Source organism: Tripterygium wilfordii, chromosome 16, assembly GCF_013401445.1.
Source record: "Tripterygium wilfordii isolate XIE 37 chromosome 16, ASM1340144v1, whole genome shotgun sequence".
NCBI classification, from domain to species: Eukaryota; Viridiplantae; Streptophyta; class Magnoliopsida; order Celastrales; family Celastraceae; genus Tripterygium; species Tripterygium wilfordii.
The window spans coordinates 270,001-289,532 of record NC_052247.1 but is presented as its reverse complement, the minus strand read 5'-3'; the positions used below and the strand labels follow the sequence as shown (position 1 = coordinate 289,532).

Genomic DNA, 19,532 nt, shown 5'->3' with positions numbered 1-19,532 from the left:
CTTGATCATCATCCAACACAAGAAGCCCACAAAAGAAGCATGAAATTCTCCATTTGTGTCCTCTCTATCCTCTTTTTTTTTCTCACTTTGATTTCTGCATCAGAATACTCTGAATCTAATGATGCAGACACTATTTATATTCCTTGTTTGAATATCCCACTGTTGCAAGACTTGCCTTCTGAAGAGTTCCTGTCATTTGCATTCTATCAACAGAGGTGTCCAGAAGCTGAAGCCATCATCCACAACAAGACCTTCAAGTTTGTTCCCCATGAAATTCAAGTATTGAAGCTGAGTCAACTAGCCTAGTCGACTCGGTATCTAACCAGAGAGGCTGTTGTTTGCCAAGTTAAGAATTTGGAGGTTCTGGAGACTACGCAATTCAGCTGAGATTGACCCATTAAGGTTGTTCATAGCAACAGTGAAGACGGTGAGGCTGGAACAATTGCCTAGCTCAGCTGGAATCACACAAAACTCTTTCTGGGTCTTCCGTAAATGACTTCTTCACCTCCAAAAGAACAGAAAAATCATAGCTGATAGGGGAATGGTGAGGTTGATTGAGAAGGTCAAAGGGTGGCGCCAGAAAAGAAGATTAAAATTTATATATAATTTGGCAGACTATATAGATTGGTCCAAATCCGTCCACTAGATGTGGGATCATGTTCATATTAAGAAAGTCAGAAGTTAGAAAGAAAACCGAAAATATTCAAAGAAAGAAAAAGAAAAGAGAAGAAAAGAAAAGAAGATATGGGATTACAAGGGGAGAAGGTACAATGGTTGTGGGTTTCGCTTGTAATCGTGTTTTAGCTTCAAATTTCAATGTGAATGAAACCCTAATGAGAAAGTGAGTTGTTGAGTTTCTCTGTGTATTTCGATTTTCAATTTGTTTGGGCCATTAATGTTGAAGCTTTTAGAAAGTCAAATATGCCCCCACGTATGCAACAGATCGAACCTCTAAATATATTCCACGTATTTAAACAATTAATGATTTTTTTTTTAATTTTTATACATCATCTTCTTTGAAAAGATTGAAAATAAGGAGCATATGTCATTGTTATTGGTATGACAATGTCCTTTTGTGGACAATTTGGGGTTTGATTGGTTGCATGTAATTAATCCCTATATGCCTACTCCAAATTGGCCATTAGGCCTGCTCTACTAGTCTAATTGATGTATACTATATTGTAATATTAATTAATTAATGAAGTGTTTATTACATTGGCCCATTTGTGTTCTTCAGAAGACACCATTTAATTCTTGCAAGGAATAAATTTGGATCTTTTTATTAAATGTTCTTATGGTTATGTGAACTAATGGGCCCAGAAATACTTTAAATACAGCCTGTGATTATGGATTTGTGATATAATTATATAACACAACTAGATACCATGGACCCTTGTGTTTTTCCCCCCCCCCCCCCCTTCTTGTTGACAATTGTTTGTTTATATATTCATTTATTCATATATATATTATTGAATATTGTTGTATAAATATATACATATATTGTGACTGAGAAGTGAGAATGTGAGCTGTGGAAAATGCATGCATGCGTATGGACTTGGTGGTCGTCATGGTTGTCTCCCTTCATGGTTCTTATTGTTGTAGATCTCCTTGCTTCCCCAGAGCTTGAACTTCACTTATAAAGGCAATATCTTCATGTTTCATATAGATAAGTCTTTCTAAAATTCGTTTCACCTCATACATCTTCTCAATCACCTTGACCATGTTCTCCAGCTTATCTGTTTCTTTTCTAAGCTGGAAATCATCATGATCTGGAAGCGCCTGTACGTGAGAAAATTAACTAACATTACATTTGGAATGCAAATCGTCAATCACCAATAATATAATTGACAAGGCTCTTGATTTGATTTCATTGATATTAGAGTTTAATTAAGTGATGACTTGTGTATCTATCGATCGAGTTTGATGAGCATCCAAGCCAAGGATGGTTCAAATCTCAAAAACTTACTTTCTTACGTGACAATGAATCCACAAGAACTTGTTGGCGAATAATCTCTTCCCTCGTAGTACCAATTTCAGTCTTTATTGTCTCAAGCTTAGTCATTCTTTTTTGTAAACTCTCTCTCTGTGCCATCAGAAGATCTTTATTAATCACTTGTAAAAAATATATATATTTATGTTTGATTATAAAATAAAAAGAACACGAAAGAATTAAAGAGCTAAGAAAAAGGGCCGGACAAAACACAAAATTTTAACATGGGACGGTGGGACCCACAATATCACAAAAAAAGAGTAGCACTTTTCAATTTCTGCGTCTTTTTCTTTCTTTCTTTGTTTGAGACTCCTTGATGTATAACACGTTGAAATAAAGTGACAAACAAAATGACTTGTTTTCTATATAAAAACTAACGAAAGCAATTCAATTAGTTGTAAATGAGCAAAGGCTACTCGGTTTCACGGGCCTTACAAGTCATCGCGGGTCAAGTGTTTATATGGCTAAACAACACAAACGAGGTCATATACCAGTAAAGAAAAAAAGAAGTTTTAACCAATCTAACCACGGCCGAGCTGATTTTGATAACACAATTTGGGAACACTAATTTATTTAAAAGAATAAGAGCAACAATTTACTGTGTCACTTTGGGCACAAAAGTGACTAGAGCCGACAATTTTGGGTACAAAAGTGGCTAAGCTAATAACATTGATGATCAACGAGCATTCAAGGACGGTTCCAATGGGAGAAAACATACTTTTTCACATAGGAAATATGCGAAAATTGTAAGAAATATAAAGCCCAAAGAAACTGGAAGAAAAATCTTACTTCTGTACATGCCAATTCATCCACAAGAACTTGTTGCTGACTAATCGTTTCCTTCAGACTACGAATTTCAGTCTTTAGTCTCTCAATCTCAGCCATCGTTCCTTGCATACCTTGACCCTGACCCTGAAGATCTTTCTTACTTGTAGGAAATGTTCCTCGATATTGTGTTGCATACATTTGGGATCCGAGTAGATTTTATAGGTTCATGTCGCATGGCTTGAATTTGTTGCAAGAAAACAAAAACAAGTCAAGCGTGGCTAGAATTTATTAATTGTCAGAAAACAAAAATCAAGCGTGGCTTGGATTTATTTCAATTCAGAGTAATAAACGTGATTTCAAGCGTGGCTTAAAACCAAGTGCAATTTTGTTAATTCGAATGGTTATTACTACTTGTGTTTGCTCTCTAATGCTTTGTTGCATATTGCTTTAAGAAATCCCACTCCTCCCCTTTATTAAAAGAAAAGGTAATTAATGATCACAAGTTTTCCGAAAGTGGAAGGCTCTTGCAATCGGATAGATAAGAACTCTCAACTCTGACCACAAGTTCACATTCATACATTCTGTGTGTGTTGCATTTCGATAATTCCCAATTTGTCCCCATCATGTGCAGTGCAGGAATTATCAATAGCATGCATCCTTTAGTGAGTTTGTATGAGCTCTAGTATAAATCAAACTAGGCTAGTTTACATATCAAGTCAAGACATGAATTACAAATGTTAACCAAATTAAGATACAGATGAATATATAAGGCATAGCAGAAAGCACTACTCTGTCAGTGGTTATTAGCAGAAATTTGGATAAAAAAAAGAACAAATTAAGACAAATTTAAGTGCTACTACAGCCAATCAAATTCATCAAACATGCATGTGTAGTAGTTGTTTGTACTTTGTACAAATATAGAAAAGATGATTTTATATTGAGCATCAGTACAAACAACTACACGTCTGTTGTAAGAAGTTTAATAGTCTCTATTTCATCAAAAGAAGAAGACGACGAAGAATAGTCTCTAATCAAGTGTGTTTCTTAGAGTAACAGAGGTAAGTCCATTTTAGATTTGAAGCCACATGAGAAAAACAGTTCCTACCAGGCAGTTTTCAAGTTTGATAAATTTAAGCCGGAAAGGAGGAACCCATTTACTAGACACAGTGAAAACCGGAGGCCTCTTTGAGTCAGTTTTCACAAGAATAGTCTCTAATCTTCCGAGGGTCATCAAGTGTGATTCTTTCACTCCTCCTTCCCAGGTATTTGCCATGAGGTTTGCCTCATCTAACTCTGCTAGCTCTCCGAAGCTCTCGGGAATAGTCCCATCCATCTTATTGAAAGAGAGGTCCAATTTTCTCAAAGATGACAGCCTCCAGATGGATTCCGGAGGGGAACCCCAGAAAGAGTTGCTAGAAAGGTGAAGATGCTGCAAATTCTTAAGCACACCTATTGAGTCAGGTAATGTCCCTCCCAGGGAATTTGAACTCAGGTCCAGTGATTGGGCAACACCTAATCTATTACCAAAAGGGACATTCCGGGGTACACAAGGGAGCTATGCTGATATATTACCAAGAAGTATATCTATTCTGCAAAATTCTATTGATAGCTGAAGGTCTCTGCAGCTTGGAAACTACAATTCCTTTGAAGGAGTCTTGTATTGCAGGCCACACTTGGATCAACTTCTCAAAAATTCAGAAATGCCATTTGATACTTATGATAAAAAACCAAGGAAAAGGAAGATTTAATAGTACTTCAGACCAGGTCAGTTATAAATTCCACAACATCATAGGCTATGGTTCCTTGAACATCAATTTGCTCCTTCTCAGTTGGCCTCTAATAAGTAATCAGGGATTCAAAATCTTGAAGAAGAAGGACAATATTAAGGGAGAGAAAAATTCCAGCCATACCTTCAACCATCTCCATCCAAAACACCAATCAAAACCGCCGGAGCAACAGGCACGACAACAGGTGCAACGTTAGGAACCGAGACCCGAATAATGCCATTTCTTGAAGCGCTAATTCCCAAAGGATCCCTCAGGAACTACTCGATTCGCGAAACCTCGTCCAAGAAGCCGGTCTTTGCCTTCGCCCCCGTGGAGATCTCGCGGAAACCGTAGCGTGCAATAGCGACTGAAAAATGCCAATCCCAAAAGGCATTCCGCCCAGCCTTTATATCTATCACCATCAGAAGTTTGAGTCTTGAAGAGAAGAGAGGACTGATTGCCATAGAGTAGCGATCCAAACACTCGGCGATTGAAGACATTGCCAAATTGACCAGAATCACCAAGGAAAGATTGAGAAAGAAGCTGAATTGAGACATTGTCGAGATGAGATCAGCAAGACAGCGAATGTGAGAGACTACGCCAAGAATGTTTTAGTGTAACTGGGAACGCTTAAGGGCATAGCGAGAGATTTTAGTTTATAGGAGATCAAAGTGAGCAAGGAAGGAGAAATCACTCACCCTATCGTCTCATGAGGGCTTGTGCGATTACTTTCTTCATCACTCGCCCGATTCCAGTATGGCGACAAATCCCATTTCTGAATCCAGGCAAGCTAATCACCCACCCGCAGATACATTCACCTAATCGAGGTCTCACAGACAGAATATTTTGTCTTTTGTCGTATGTGCCCTAAACCCGAATGAACATATGATAGAAAACCACTTATACAAGTCAGATATCTGCTTAATCCTTATCGCCTAAGTTAATCGAACGATATCGTACGCATTATCTCAATCTCTATTTAAGCAATATCCCTTCTATCAACAGTCACACACCCCTACCTGCACCTGCAGACATTTTCATTATAATATTTTATTTCTTATGCTGCAGGCCCACAATGATGTATCCCATCGTGGAGGAGGACCCCATCGAGGCTTTCTGTAACTCGTTGTTATACGATGGTATGTAAGGAATTATATATCTATATATATGAATTGGATATCTGTGTGTAGTATAAGTATGTCAGACCTCACTCTTATGTTCACTGTTATGTTTATGCCTTCATGACTTCTCTACTACTGAGTGGAGGCTACGACGTGGAGCTCTTTAACTTTTGTTTAAGAGCCAGAGTTTTTCTTCACTGAGATAACGCATGCTAAGCTCCAAGCTCAGTCTCCAAGGGTCGTGAAATTTGATGATGATGTCCTATTTTGAGATGATAATATGCGAACATACTTGATCTAGAGCTGCTGATATGAACTTTTACGAATTTGGGATTCTGATATTTGTATGTTTCTACGTTTGGTTTCTTCTTTATTTTTGCTCTTTAGCTGGTTCTCTTGTATCTGTGATGGGGTCATTTTTTGCGAGAGGCCTTTTTTGTGGGGCTTGAGAGCTTAAACACTGTGTGCGTGCGTATACACTGTGGTGTGCGTTATCCGCTGTGATGAGGTCTTTTTTGGTGGGACTTGAGAGCTTAAACACTGTGTGCGTGTGTTTGTGAGAGGTCATTCTTTGTGTGAGTATGGTTACACTGTGGTGTGTGTTATCTTCTGTGTTGAGGTTATTTTTGGTGGGTCTTGAGAGCTTAAACACTGTATGCGTGTGTGTTTTGGCCCTTTTGGGTCTTGGGAGGGTATACACTTTGTGTGTGTTTGGGTTTGTCTCTGTGTTTGGTGCCACTGTCATCCTTGAGAAAGTGTTTTATTCTAAACACTGTGTGTTAGGGTGTGGTTTTTTATTTTTATTTTTTGGGTCTTCAATGGTAAACAAGTGCGTGCGTATCCACTGTGATGTGAGTTTTGTTTCCGCCGACTGTTTTGCCTTCCTTTGTTTCAAGACCTTCCAGTTTTGTGCGCCTTCTAGCTGGTCTTCCTCCTTGTGTGTGAGTTTCCACATGTTTGAATCTCTTCATGTGGGGGTGTGTCCTTGGCTGGGTTATGTTTGTTTCTCGGAGTTTTAATGCTTCATGGTTTCAGATATTCGGGATGGGAATTAAAATCTATGTTTGGCGAGTGATGTTCTAAAGATATGGGTTTGATCATAAGGCTTCATTTGTTTTGCTACTATTTAGTTTCACCCAGGATGTCTTCATTTTGTTATACTTCATATATAGTTGTTGTGTTCGTATTATTTTCTTTCTTGTCTTCATCTATACCGCTCTTAAGCCATCTTCGGATGCCCTATTGTTCCGGTTTGCTTTTTTTTTGTTTTGTGATATAATATATTTTCATGTTGCCTATCAAAAAAAAAAAAAAATGCCATCTCTCAAGATGTCCTTCTGTTTTTTTTTTTTTTTTGCTCCCTTTGTGTTGATATGAACAAACATTCATATTTTGTACGTAGATGACATTGGAAAAAATTGGGAGGGAGAGTCATCTGGTTTGCAAAATAAAGGTAACTTATAATTATTAAAATTGTGTGAATTTTTAAGGTACTATGATTCATAATTACTTGTAAGTACTAATTGTTTTTCTTTACTTTCCGTTAGAGGGACAAAGTGCTGCCAATACATTTTTTGTCAACCAGGATGAAGATTTTATGAACCAATTTTTAGTTGGAAATGAAATAGACGACAAAGAGAGGAAAAAAAGAGAGAAGAAAGAAATTGTGGATAAAAGATATCGGGAAAAATGTAAGGTAAATTATGCATTCATCTCTTATGCGTAGTGATTTTTTTTTTTTGTTTCTCTTTGTATTTCCTTAGTTAATTATTATTTCAAATGGGAAAAACGTATGTTAAGTGTTAACTACAAATACTTTATTTTTTATTGATGGTGTTGTTAGTTAAGAATCACTAATTATAATATGGTGCAGGCATCCGTGAAGAAATTAAGAGAGGATTTGCAGAATGCAAATACCCTGATTGCACAGCTTCAATCACAACAAAAACTTAATGATAATTGTTCGTGTCAGGTTAGTTAACACTTGACTCTTTCTTTATTAACTAACATTACACTTCGAAAGCAAATAGCAAATATATATATATATGAATGTGTCATACCATGTATATATGATATATGTACATATTGCAGGACCATATAGTGAAATTGGAAGAGGAAGTTCGAAGTCTCAAGTTAGAAAAACGCAAAAAGGATTTTATGACAACCTCTGTAATAGCGGAAAGAGATATGATGAGACAAGAGTTGCAGAGGGCAGCAACTCGTGCTGGGGAACAAGAATACCGGATTTTTACTTTGAACATGACTATTTCACGGCAAAAACAACAGTTGTTGGAATTGTGTTCAGATGGGCAGAAAAGTGTTCATGGAACCAAGGATATTAGGACAACATGATGGCTAGCAAGATTAACCTAGCTAGGAGTAGGATTAGGAGATTTTATATTGTCATTATCATAAATTTAGTTTAGGAGATTTTATATAGTTATTATCATAAATTTAGTTAGGAATATAATAAGGGGATTTGGTTGATTTGCCAATTTGTACATAACCCTAATTACAGCATTATTCTTAGTCTGTATATAATATATATATATATATATCCTTGATTGTGTATATATGGTAAAATTAACGCTTCCAATTCTATCAGTTATTACTATATGTTTTGATGATAAATATGACTAAGCTTGTTTTACCTTGCCAAACTCTCATTATTGGACATTTAATTTTCTTTGATAAAAGTAAATATAAATTACGGGTTTCTTCTCTTGAGAGCTCTTAACTTTGAATATTTTTCACCTGCCTTGTACATAATTTCATTCATGAACAAATGTAGTGTTGGAGAGAGTACTTATTTCAATTTTAACCATGGTATGTTCATTTATTCATATATATATATATATATATTATTGAATATTATTGTATAAATATATACATTGTGAATTTGTGACGGAGAACTTATGAGCCGTGGAAAATGCATGCGTATGGACTTGGTGGTCATGGTTAATTGTCATCGATGTAGATATTCCACATTGCATGGGTTTCACTTAGCAAGGCTCTTAGCTGATGTTCCAAATCGATATTAGTTTCTATAAGTCGTTTCACCTCATACATCTTATCAATCACCTTGGTCATGCTCTCCAGCTTATCTATTTCTTATCCAACCTCGTGATCATCCTGATCTGGAAGCGGCTGTGTGAGAAAATTAACTAACATTACACTTGGAATGCAAATCCTCAATCACCAATAATTGACAAGGCTCTTGATTTGATTTCATTGATAGAGTTTAAGTGTTGACTTGTGTATCCATCGATCAAGTTCGATGAGCATTCAAGCCAAGGATGGTTCAAATCTCAAAAACTTACTTTCTTACGTGACAATGAATCAACAAGAACTTGTTGGCGACTAATCTTTTCCCTCGTAGTAAGAATTTCAGTCTTTCAGTCTTTCTTAATCACTTGTAGGAAATATATATTTATGTTTAATAAAATTTTTTTAAAAAAAACACGAAAGAACTAATTAAAGAGCTAACAAAAAGGGACAAAATTACAAACAAAAATTTTAACATGGGACCCACAATATCACAAATTGAAAAAAAAAAATTCAGTAATAACTATCCAAAAGTATCCCAGTAATGTGTGACACTCATTTATTGAGTGTAGTCATGACATTATAGCAAAGAGCTCATTGAAAACCACACCCAATAAATGAGTGTCACACATTACAAAGATGTTTTCAAGATGATTATTACTGTGATTTTTTATCATTTTTATAGCACAATTCAGGAACACTAATTTATTTAAAAAATTTTTTTACAAAGGACATCAATTTACTGTGTCACTTTGGGCACAAAAGTGGCTAGGGCTGGCCCTTTTTGACACAGAAATGGCTAAGCTAATAACATCGATCAACGAGCATTCAAGAATGGGAGAAAATATCTTCTTTAATAGAGGAAATATGCGAAAATTGTAACAAATATAAAGCACAAAGAAACAAAGGAAATTGGAAAAAAAAAATCTTACTTTCTTACATAACAATTCATCCACGAGAACTTGCCATTGATTAATCTTTTCCCTTAGACTACTGTTTAATTTCTCAGTTTCAGCCATTGTTCCTTGCATACTCTGACTATGACTCACCAGATCTTTCTTACTTGTAGGAGATATTCCTCGATCTTGTGTTGCATACATTTGGGATCCGAGATGATTTCAGCTCTGCTACTCGTCCCAGCAACTAGGATCACTAAAATCCTAATTCCTGGGACAAACAACTTTTTCGAGAAGATTTTATAGGTTCATGTCCCATGGCTTGAATTTGTTGCAAGAAAACAAAACACAGGTCAAGCGTGGCTTGGATTTATTTCTATTCAGAATAATAAAATTGATTCCTGGACCTTGTCTTTTCTTTTTCTTTTTTAATTTTGGGTGCATGTATAAGAATTAATGCATGTTGTGGAATTCGGCATGATTTAGGGCACGCAGGGATCTTGCAATAGTAAAGGAGATGAATTCACTAATGAACCCAACAAACAAGTGGCCCAATATAACACAACAAGTAAGACTCGGCCCAGTCAAGCCCATCTCATGTCAAGCCCAGACATTTGAATTATATCCGTTGCGACTCTCAAAGGATATCTGATCATCTCTGTCCTCTGTCATACGAACTCCGAAATGATTATACTGTATAGCCGTTACAAACTCTCGTATATGTATATGTATCTTGTAAATTTTTTGTCCATTCTTGTTGTCAATTCCCAACGCGCTCATACCAACAATTTTATTCAATTTGGATTGTTCGGTTCGTGTGAATAAATCAGGTTCACACAGCTTTCCTTCTTTCTTGGACTTTCTCACTTAATGGTATTTGAGCCCAAGCGAAAAAGCTTTGTTGGTGTGTATATCGGAGCAATTCGATCCAGTTGAACATGACCTCTACTCTACTTGCTGGGTCTGACATAACTTAATCTATGAGAGGGAGTGTTAAATCCCACATCGTAAGATGTGGGGACAAATCCTTATATATAAGGACAAGCCCTCCCCTTCACATCCAACAAGGCTTTAGGCTCAAACACCATTAAGTGAGAAGGCCCAAGGGAGAAATAAATCATGCGGATCCGATGTATCTACGGAAACCGAATAACACATTGTCTACTAGATGTTGTATCAACGGGAACCGGATAACCCAAAGCGGACAATATAATTAATATGAATGGGGTTGAGAATTTACAACAATTCTTTTTACGACCATTTTATTATTTTACCCCATTAGTCTTGACATTGGGTCCATTATGCACAACACTATCCGTATCAAGAAAAAGATGACTTCCATATTCTTCTAACAATCTGAAATTCATCCCGGTATTGAAGCAATTTTATCGGATGTCCTGCCAGGCTCTCATTGTTGGACGCTTAATTTTATTTGATAAAAGTAAATGTAAATTACGGGTTTCTCCTCTCGAGAGCTCTTAACTTAGAATATGCATGCTTCACGTGCACAAACACCATGTAATTTCATGAACAAAAGTGTTGGAGAGAGTACTTTCATTTTTAACCATGATATAATATTCATTTATTTACATATTATTGAATATTGTATGTATACATTGCGACTGAGAACTTGCGAGCGGTGGAGAATGCGTTTCGAATTGGTGGTCATTTATATAGGTTGTTTACCCTTCATAGTTCTTATCGTTGTCGTGTTGGATTTTGGTTTGTAATGTGCCTACTTTGGGCACAATTAAGTGTGTGACCCTCATGTCTTTTGGGATATGTCCAAAGTTGAGTACATACATTTCTGAGTGTAGATGAGCGTAGTATATTTACATTACAAAAACCAATATTGAGTGAATGAGAAATTGATTTCGAAAATGTGCACATGAAATGGTGAAATTTGGTGTTTGTGCACTGAAAAAATTAAGAACTCAAGAGTGAGTTTATAATATTCTTCATTGAGGGTATGAAACTGTGGGAGAAAGCCATACATAAGGCTTAAGTTTGGGTTGGGCCAAAGTGCACACATTTATGTGGGCTGTGGGCTTGTTCGGCCACTTTAATATTTTAAAGGCCAACTCAGTTGTTTGGGTTAACTTAAACTGCTTCTTGATCATGGTCAATTTACATGGGTTGATTGGACCAGGTCTACCTACTAATCATGGAAGTTACAATATATGTAACAACCATTGATCTTCCTAGAAAAGGAAGCCCCCACGATTTGGGATGATTTTTTCCATTGAAGAAGTCCTTTTGCTGTGCAGAAAAAACAACTCTTTGGTGCCTATAAAAAGAACATTCGTTACAGAGCTTGGTCTCTCCTTCATTCATCTTTTCATGTTCTAATTTTCCTTCTCCGAGCTTATTATTCCTCCTTTGTTTTTTCGTGCCTAAGAGAGAGTGATATTCGGTTCTTGGTTCGCCGTTATGTTAACGGTGTACTTTCTCTCGTAGAATGAAAGGAAAGCTTAGACTTGATAATGTGTTACCGAGGAGGTATGGGAGGTAAAATTGTTGGGATTGCAAGCATAAAGGCAAGACAATTAATCATTTTAAGGTAAGAGGTGAATACCTCGACTTGGTTGTTTTCCATTCTTTGGTTTTGTATTCGATTCATAAATGTTTGTTGTGTGAACGTTGGTAACATGTTTATTTTCTTAAGCATATATAGAAAACAGGTTATTTGGTACACCGAATCCAACATATAGATCCATCTTTGCAAAGCTTGAACTTCACTTTCCATGCAAGGCTCGGTTCTCATGTTTCAAATTGATATTTCTTTGTAAAAGTTGTATCTTCTCATACATCTTATCCATCAATTAACGTGAACATGCTATCCAACTTAGCTGTTTCTGCTCTAAGCTGGTGATCATATTCATGGCCAGCAATGCCACAAATTTGTTGACTTACAACATACATTTTTTTAGAAAGATATTGAAGAATTGCCGATGGAACAAGAGCAATTAGGGGAAGAGGAGAATGGAAGACTTGGTTTCGTGGGAGTATGGACGTCCTATTGCGACATCAATATCAGAAATACAGTCTATGCATGGTGAAATGTCGCAGCAAGTTGAGGTTGAAGAAGCAAGGAATGAATGATTGTGGCGAGACAAAAACAAAAAGCAAATGGTTGAAGTTCATTCACTGTCACAAATATGGCTGGAAATGTTCCATTGGTGTTTCAATCCTTTGGAATCCGACAAGATTTTATAGGTTCATGTTGCGTGGTTTGGATTTATTGCAAGAAAACACAAAAGATTTTATAGGCTATCTCCAAGTTTTAACACTATATATATGACTTGCTTTAAACACAAAGAAACATATGGATGTGAAAATCATCACTCATTCGAATTACAACTTTGTACCCACAATAATCAAACACCAATTCCAAAATATCTAGACTCTATAAACAAATACGGATCATTATATGACTTATTATTAATCCCTAGCTTCCAAGCTTAGGAAATTCATAGGATGAACAAAAGAAGAAAAGCTTTTCTCCATCCTTACGTACGCGTTCAATACCATCTGCAAGAGCCAGTAGTACTCACACACACCTCACTTTGCCACGTTTTGATTTGCTATTCAATCACTGCATCCACACAAGAGAAAGTTGTTATCGTTAATCATTCAAGTTTGCACAAATTTCATAATTAAGTAAATCATATTAATTATGATTATATATTTATATATATGTATGTATGTATATACCGGAGAGACTGAGATAGTGGAGTTGCTTTTGCAAAATCGTTGTCAACTTTTGGTTTGAAGATTTTGAAGAGTAGAATGAGACGTTGTTGGATACTGAGGCTCTGCTGTGAGATGAGGTTGGTCTCCATCTTGAGTTGCTCTTGTTCTGCCTTTAGCTCTCGATATTTGTTTCTGACTTGTCTTTTTCCCTCTTTGATTTTCTTTTGTTCTTCATCAATCTCTACCATTTCAGCTCTCAAACGTTTTATACGTGCCTTCAATTTCCCCTTATTGATCTTTTCTTTCTAGGGTCAACAATGGCAATGATTAGTGAAGTCATAATAAACTCACAAACGGCCTTGAGGACCAAGCCAATAGTCAAGTTTAAGCTTCCATGTTAGAATTTGTGATGCAGATGGAAACAACGAACAAAGATTACAAGTACAAAATAATGAAAAAAAACACAAAACATAAATGGCAAAAATGCCCCTAAACATTAAAAAGCCTTATTGAGACCCTCAATAGTGGAATTTGCTAAAAATAAGATGGGGCAACTTCTCTTAAGTATCATGTCGAAACGAATCTTCCGATAAAATTTCACGCAATTTCGACAATTTGGTATTTAAATCCTACTGGTCGGTTTTCACGGTAATTAAGTGCCACAAGTCCTACATCAACTTGCTTATTTTATAAATGGAGTTATGATAAATGAGTATGTGAAGCAATTAAAATTGCATGGAAACAGTTATATTGCAAAAATTTCATACCCGATTCCTCCTTTGTGTAGCATTTGAGCTCCTCCTCCTCGGGAACAATTTGTTTGGCAACATAGTATGCCCGTTAGGCCACACAGGCAAAGGTCTTACACGGATCCGCAATAAGAGCTTCATTTCCGGATAGACCTCCTTATTTAAGATATCTGTGTGTGGAGGTGGAATGATATTGATAGGGTAAGCTTTGTTATGCATGTATGTATATATAGGCAAATAAGTCTGGTATTTTCTCCTTGTTATAATAATAGTAAACATTGAAGAAACCGAGACTTCCAAGGTTGAATATGGACATTAGGACATGACAAATTGACAATACCTTCTATTTTTTTAATGGTCGTGTGGAAGTCGCACGCTATCGTGAAGGATCGCGCGGTTACTTTGAGTGCACGTCACAACAAAGATGGCAACACGGATTGGGGTAGGCCTGCCAGCAGCCTGACAGCTCCTCATCTTCTATCAATAATATTTTTTAAAAAAATAATAAATAATAAATCTTAATGATTTTGAATCTAATCATGTAATTTTTAATGAATAAAAAAAAATTAATTAAAGCAAATGGGTGAGAAACCTGTGTTGTTCTAAAACTAGCATCGGATACCAAGTGTATAACGTGTTACTTTTTTTTATAAAAAAAATCCAATAAATGAATACATGATCCATCAACAATCAAAATCTTCCATACTTTTTATTCATTATTTATTAAAAATTTTAAAAAAATATTTTTATACCTAATATTTATTGGTATTGGGTGTAAGAAGACAAAGTCGTAGTCATATTATGAGCTAGCTCAAAGTAAAGAAAGTGTTACTAATACAAAAGGACGGACTGTTACATCAACATATGTTCCAGGTTAGTTACGAGTTTCAACATTCACCCTTTATTACCGAGGCAACATTGCCGGATTATGTGTAACCATTTTTGGATGCAATTGTCTGGCATATGCTATCCAATCATGACTAACATATAGTTTAAGCTTAATTAATTAGGTCTATTAATTCCCAGCTCGGCTTCCTCTCAATTTCTTACCGACCATGTATGATTGGTCAAATTTTTGACGTGTGTGTATACCTGTTACAGATTGATAGATACTACACTGTTGTTTCAATTAATATAAAAATGGACTTTTTGTGGGCTTGACAGGAATGAATCAATTAAATAAACTAATTAGTTGACCAAAACTTCAAACAATCAAAGTAATGTGATCCAATTTTAGGGACTAAACCTAATGACCGAAGTAGGGGATATGCATGTTGAAAATATGCACACAAATGTACGGCTTTCATACTAAGACTCTTTTCTTATTCAGTTGCTTTTTCTTTATATTTTAGACAAAAGCTAGGTGACTACATATGAAGTTGAAAGATGAACGATTACTTCGGATCTAAGAGTGTACTCACCCAACGAAGAGGTGCGGCTTTACCAATTTGAATGAGAAGACTAAATTAACCCTTTTCAATTTCTTCGTGAAAGAGAGACAAGAAATTCTTTGTGGAACCCTCTCCTCATCTGTCAAGAATTGTAATCTCAAATTGTAGTGGCATAACTCAACTGGTCAAGTGACATATGAGCATATTTCAATCACCTCTCACACAACAAAGACGTTTTTTGGAGCCTAAGTTGTACTGAGAAGGTCTAGGAGAACAAATCCTTGCATCACGTGGCCTAGAAGGGAAAATATTTATTAATGTGTTTGGGGTTGAATTTCTAACATGGTATCTGAGCTAGGACTTATTTTCATTTGGAAATGACTTCTACCTGTGTCCACTTGTTGAGCCTCACATAACCAACAAGTGCAAGGGAATGTCATGACTTATAATCTCATATCGGATTAGCATAATCCAACCAGGTGGTATATATATCCATATATGGACAAAGTCTAGAACATATAATATTTGTTGATATATTTAGGTTAGGATTTCTAAGTTCTTACACAATATGCCAATGTTTTGTTGTTGTCGATACATGAGTGTATAAGAAAATTAATGGGAATCCAAGTTTATACTCATGTAAAAATTGTTGCTTTTTGTATCTCTCAACAAAATTGTAAGTGTACTTGGTGAGGACAAGTTCAACGCGCGGTACGTAAACTTAATTCTATTTAATGGTCGAAAGTGTTCTTTAATGAAAATGAATGATAAAATTCAATAACAAAAATAATAATAACAACGATCACAAACCATGCAACTTTCCCACATTCCACACACACACACATATATATACACACACACACACATTATGAGCTTAATTAACTCCCAACATAGTTCTAGCCAGACCTCGAGAATTTATTGACTGGATCATTTTCAACCAATCCACCATGCATGCATGAACCCCTTTTAAGAGAAACGATCATCGAAGAGGAATTGAGTTAGCTTCTGTGCTTTATCGTGGTCGCCACATTTTCTTGCATGCATGATTTGAAGCATAATATTGAGTTTACGGTTGAAGATGGTGCTTTGCATGCACATTAGCTGAGTTTCTCTTCTAAGTTGTGCACAATTGCTTTTGATTATTTCAATCTTCTTTTTCACTTCCCTTTGCCCTTCTCTTATGCATCTTTGTTCCTCCCCGATCTCTGCCACCTCCTTCTTCAATCTTGCTATCCTCGCTTCCACGCTAGTATCAACCTAAATTTTTAAAAAAAAAAACAAAAATTAGAATCATAACCAAATGTTCAGCATTAGCATGCTTGTAAGATGTATGTATGTATGTATGTATATACCCGTAGAAGTCTCCTTCGCATGGAACCAGAATACCTCCTCGAAGTCTTTTTCCAGTATAATCTCTTACTAATTAGGGCCATTTCACAACCAAAAAAAACGACAATTGAAACTTGTGCAAGTATTATAGAATGCTAGCTAGGAACCCTAAGCTTGCAATTGGCAAAGATGTTTGTGATCAAACTGGACAATATATATAGAGTGATGAAACTTGCATATCAAGCAATTAATGTTGGTATTTGGTATTAAAGTTACCGCGAAGAAGTTGCGTTTCATATTTCCATTCAATTTTCAAGAGATTGAAGTGGTAAAAAACATTGTTCGGAATTCCCTCTTTATCATTCTTGCGAACCTCTGCGAGTCTCGTGCGTTCTTTTTATTCGTCTTTAATTTATTTTTTTCCCCAATCAAAAGGTTTTTCTCAAGTCAATTTAATTATATATATACAAAACAAAGAAAAAAAAGTACTGATTTAATTAATATTTTCTTTCTGGGTACAACAATGGCAATGATTAGTGAAGTCATAATAAACTCACAAACGGCCTTGAGGACCTAGCCAATAGTCAAGTTTAAGCTTCCCATGTTAGAACTTGTGACGCAGACAAAAACAACAAACAAAGATTAAGCCAATGTTTAATCAAGAAAGTAAACAATACAATCCATCATATTTGAAAGAAACTATGGGTAGGAGTCACCAAACGGCTCGCGGGCTTAGGACCGGCCTGAGCCCGTAGGCCAAATCCTTGCCAATCCCGAAGCTTAACTACATGGACTAAACTCGGGCCAAGCCCAGCCCAAAGCCTGACCTATGGCCCAATAGATTAGTAATATTAGATATATATATATACACACACACCACATATATATACTGTAAGTATACTGCATATATCATATATAAGCATATCATATATATACATACACACACAGACTATACATTTACACACACAAAGAGACTATCACAGACTATATATACCCACACACTGACCCACGCATCATCCATTCCCACTGCTTACAGACTATATACATGTCATAGTGTAAGCAAGTGTGAAAAAGAAAGAGTGAAGAATCATTGGGCCGAAGCCCAACCCAAAGCCTGACTCATTTGGGCTCAATCCAGGCCTGGGCTTTTATTTTCTTCCCAAGACAAGCCCAGGCCCAGCCTGAAACCCGAATAGTAAATCCAGAGTTGCCTTCTATTTTCGGATCGATCTGACTCGATGCTAACCCCTAACTATGAGGTTTTCAATATCTTTCTTCAAAATCAAAAGATAATGACAACTAAATCGGCTACAATCCTAAAATAATTACGAAAAAACACAAACATCAAATTACGAAAATATCTCAACATGGCAACAGTTATAAGGCCGGATACGCAATAAGAGCTTCATTTCCACAAGATATTTGTGTGTAGGAAGAATGATAGTACCCACGCGTTGCGGCTGGTTTGTTTTTGCGGGTGTAGAACTGTGTTTGGGGTTAGTCTTGAACTGTGTTTCGGGTTAAACTACTGTGTGTTGACCTTGCTGAGATGTAGTGGACTGTGCTTTTTAAGGGTTGTCATTTTTCATTTTAGATCTTTCGGGTGATGGTTTTAATATTTGTCATTTATGGATGTGTTTTAAAGTAGCTACAACCAAAGCTGGAAACGAAAGAAAAATTAGAAGCAAAATGTACACTTCAGGGGGAAACCTTCAACAATGGCAGGAACAAAGGCCTAACACCTAAGAGAATCTTAAAAAAAAGCCAAAAGGCATGGGATTAAATGGTTCCTTTGATGTTGCAGAGGAAGGGAGTGGCAACTTCAGCAAGAAAGAGTGATGCCAAGGTATTGTCAACCTCCTCTCATTGAATTTCTCAATCTCCTCTCTTTCTTCCAATGAATATTACAGATACTGAATTAACTACAAAGTCAGAGTCAAAATGACGTAAAAATTAATTGGTTTCAAACATTAAGACGTTTGGCTCAAAACAGAGAAGCTGCAAGGAAGATCTTCTTAACAGGCTGAGGATTGGAAGCATTTTTTAGTAGGCAATTATCAAATCTTGAAGATTGAATCTGAAATATCATAGATCAAAACTGTATCTCATTGGAGAAGGGAAAGAAACAAAGCAATCTACAACAAAGAGATAAAAACATCTGTTTCCAGAGAACACCCCCAAAACATCGTAAAGCCATCGAGTATTTTTTTTTTAATAAAACTTTATACCTGCAAATGAATTATAAATGTATTGTGACTCAACACAAGACATTTTTTGAATATTACTAATTGTATTAAGAAATGAACTTCTTTTCCTTGAAAAACCAATTTACATACCGACAATCTTGTGCAAGAGTTTTGTTCCTAGTCGTGTCGAGCTCCAAACTTCTTTTCAAAGCCTCTTTCTACTCATGTAGTTCTTCAGATGTTTGAATTAGGCATTTGAGCTCCTCATTTGTTATATTTGCCACAACGAATGGCACTAATGATACCAGAAGCATGGAAAAACAGAACTTACTACTCTTAATTATCAAGCAAAAAATTTCAAGAGAATGGTATGGCAAGAGGCACAAACTAAATCATAGGGCCCTATATTTTATACTTTAAGAAAGTTCTTTCTTCAAAAAGCATCAGGTGATAATCAAAGAGACAATAACTATTTTCAGTTAAAGCATAATAACATAAGCATCAGGTGATAATCAAGAAAGAGCAAACCATGTCCATCTTACCTGTAAGTAGAACCTGTAATTTGGTAAGTCGCAAGAAAAAAAAAAGAGAAATTCTG

The 19,532-nt window shown here is 36.1% G+C and overlaps 1 protein-coding gene and 1 long non-coding RNA gene across 6 annotated transcripts in view; both read right to left on the bottom strand.

Annotated features, from left to right (window-relative positions):
• Positions 1-12,827: 12,827 nt before the first annotated feature.
• Positions 12,828-14,233, bottom strand: LOC119980507. Its single transcript, XM_038823223.1, has 3 exons — positions 14,047-14,233; positions 13,301-13,584; positions 12,828-13,181 (listed from the first exon to the last, which is right to left on the bottom strand). The coding sequence occupies exons 1-3, from the start codon at positions 14,167-14,169 to the stop codon at positions 13,175-13,177; spliced, it is 414 nt and encodes a 137-aa protein (XP_038679151.1). The 5' UTR covers positions 14,170-14,233; the 3' UTR covers positions 12,828-13,174.
• Positions 14,234-16,109: 1,876 nt separating this feature from the next.
• Positions 16,110-19,532, bottom strand: part of LOC119981157 — a 4,407-nt gene continuing 984 nt past the window's right edge. Inside the window, exons 2-4 of one of the 5 annotated variants that reach the window (XR_005464052.1) lie at positions 19,085-19,532; positions 16,772-18,670; positions 16,110-16,676 (exon numbers count right to left, since the gene is read on the bottom strand). The exon at positions 19,085-19,532 is cut by the window's right edge and continues 336 nt beyond it. This is a non-coding gene — a long non-coding RNA (uncharacterized LOC119981157). The other 4 variants (XR_005464051.1, XR_005464053.1, XR_005464050.1 and 1 more) reach the window with 4 other exon arrangements.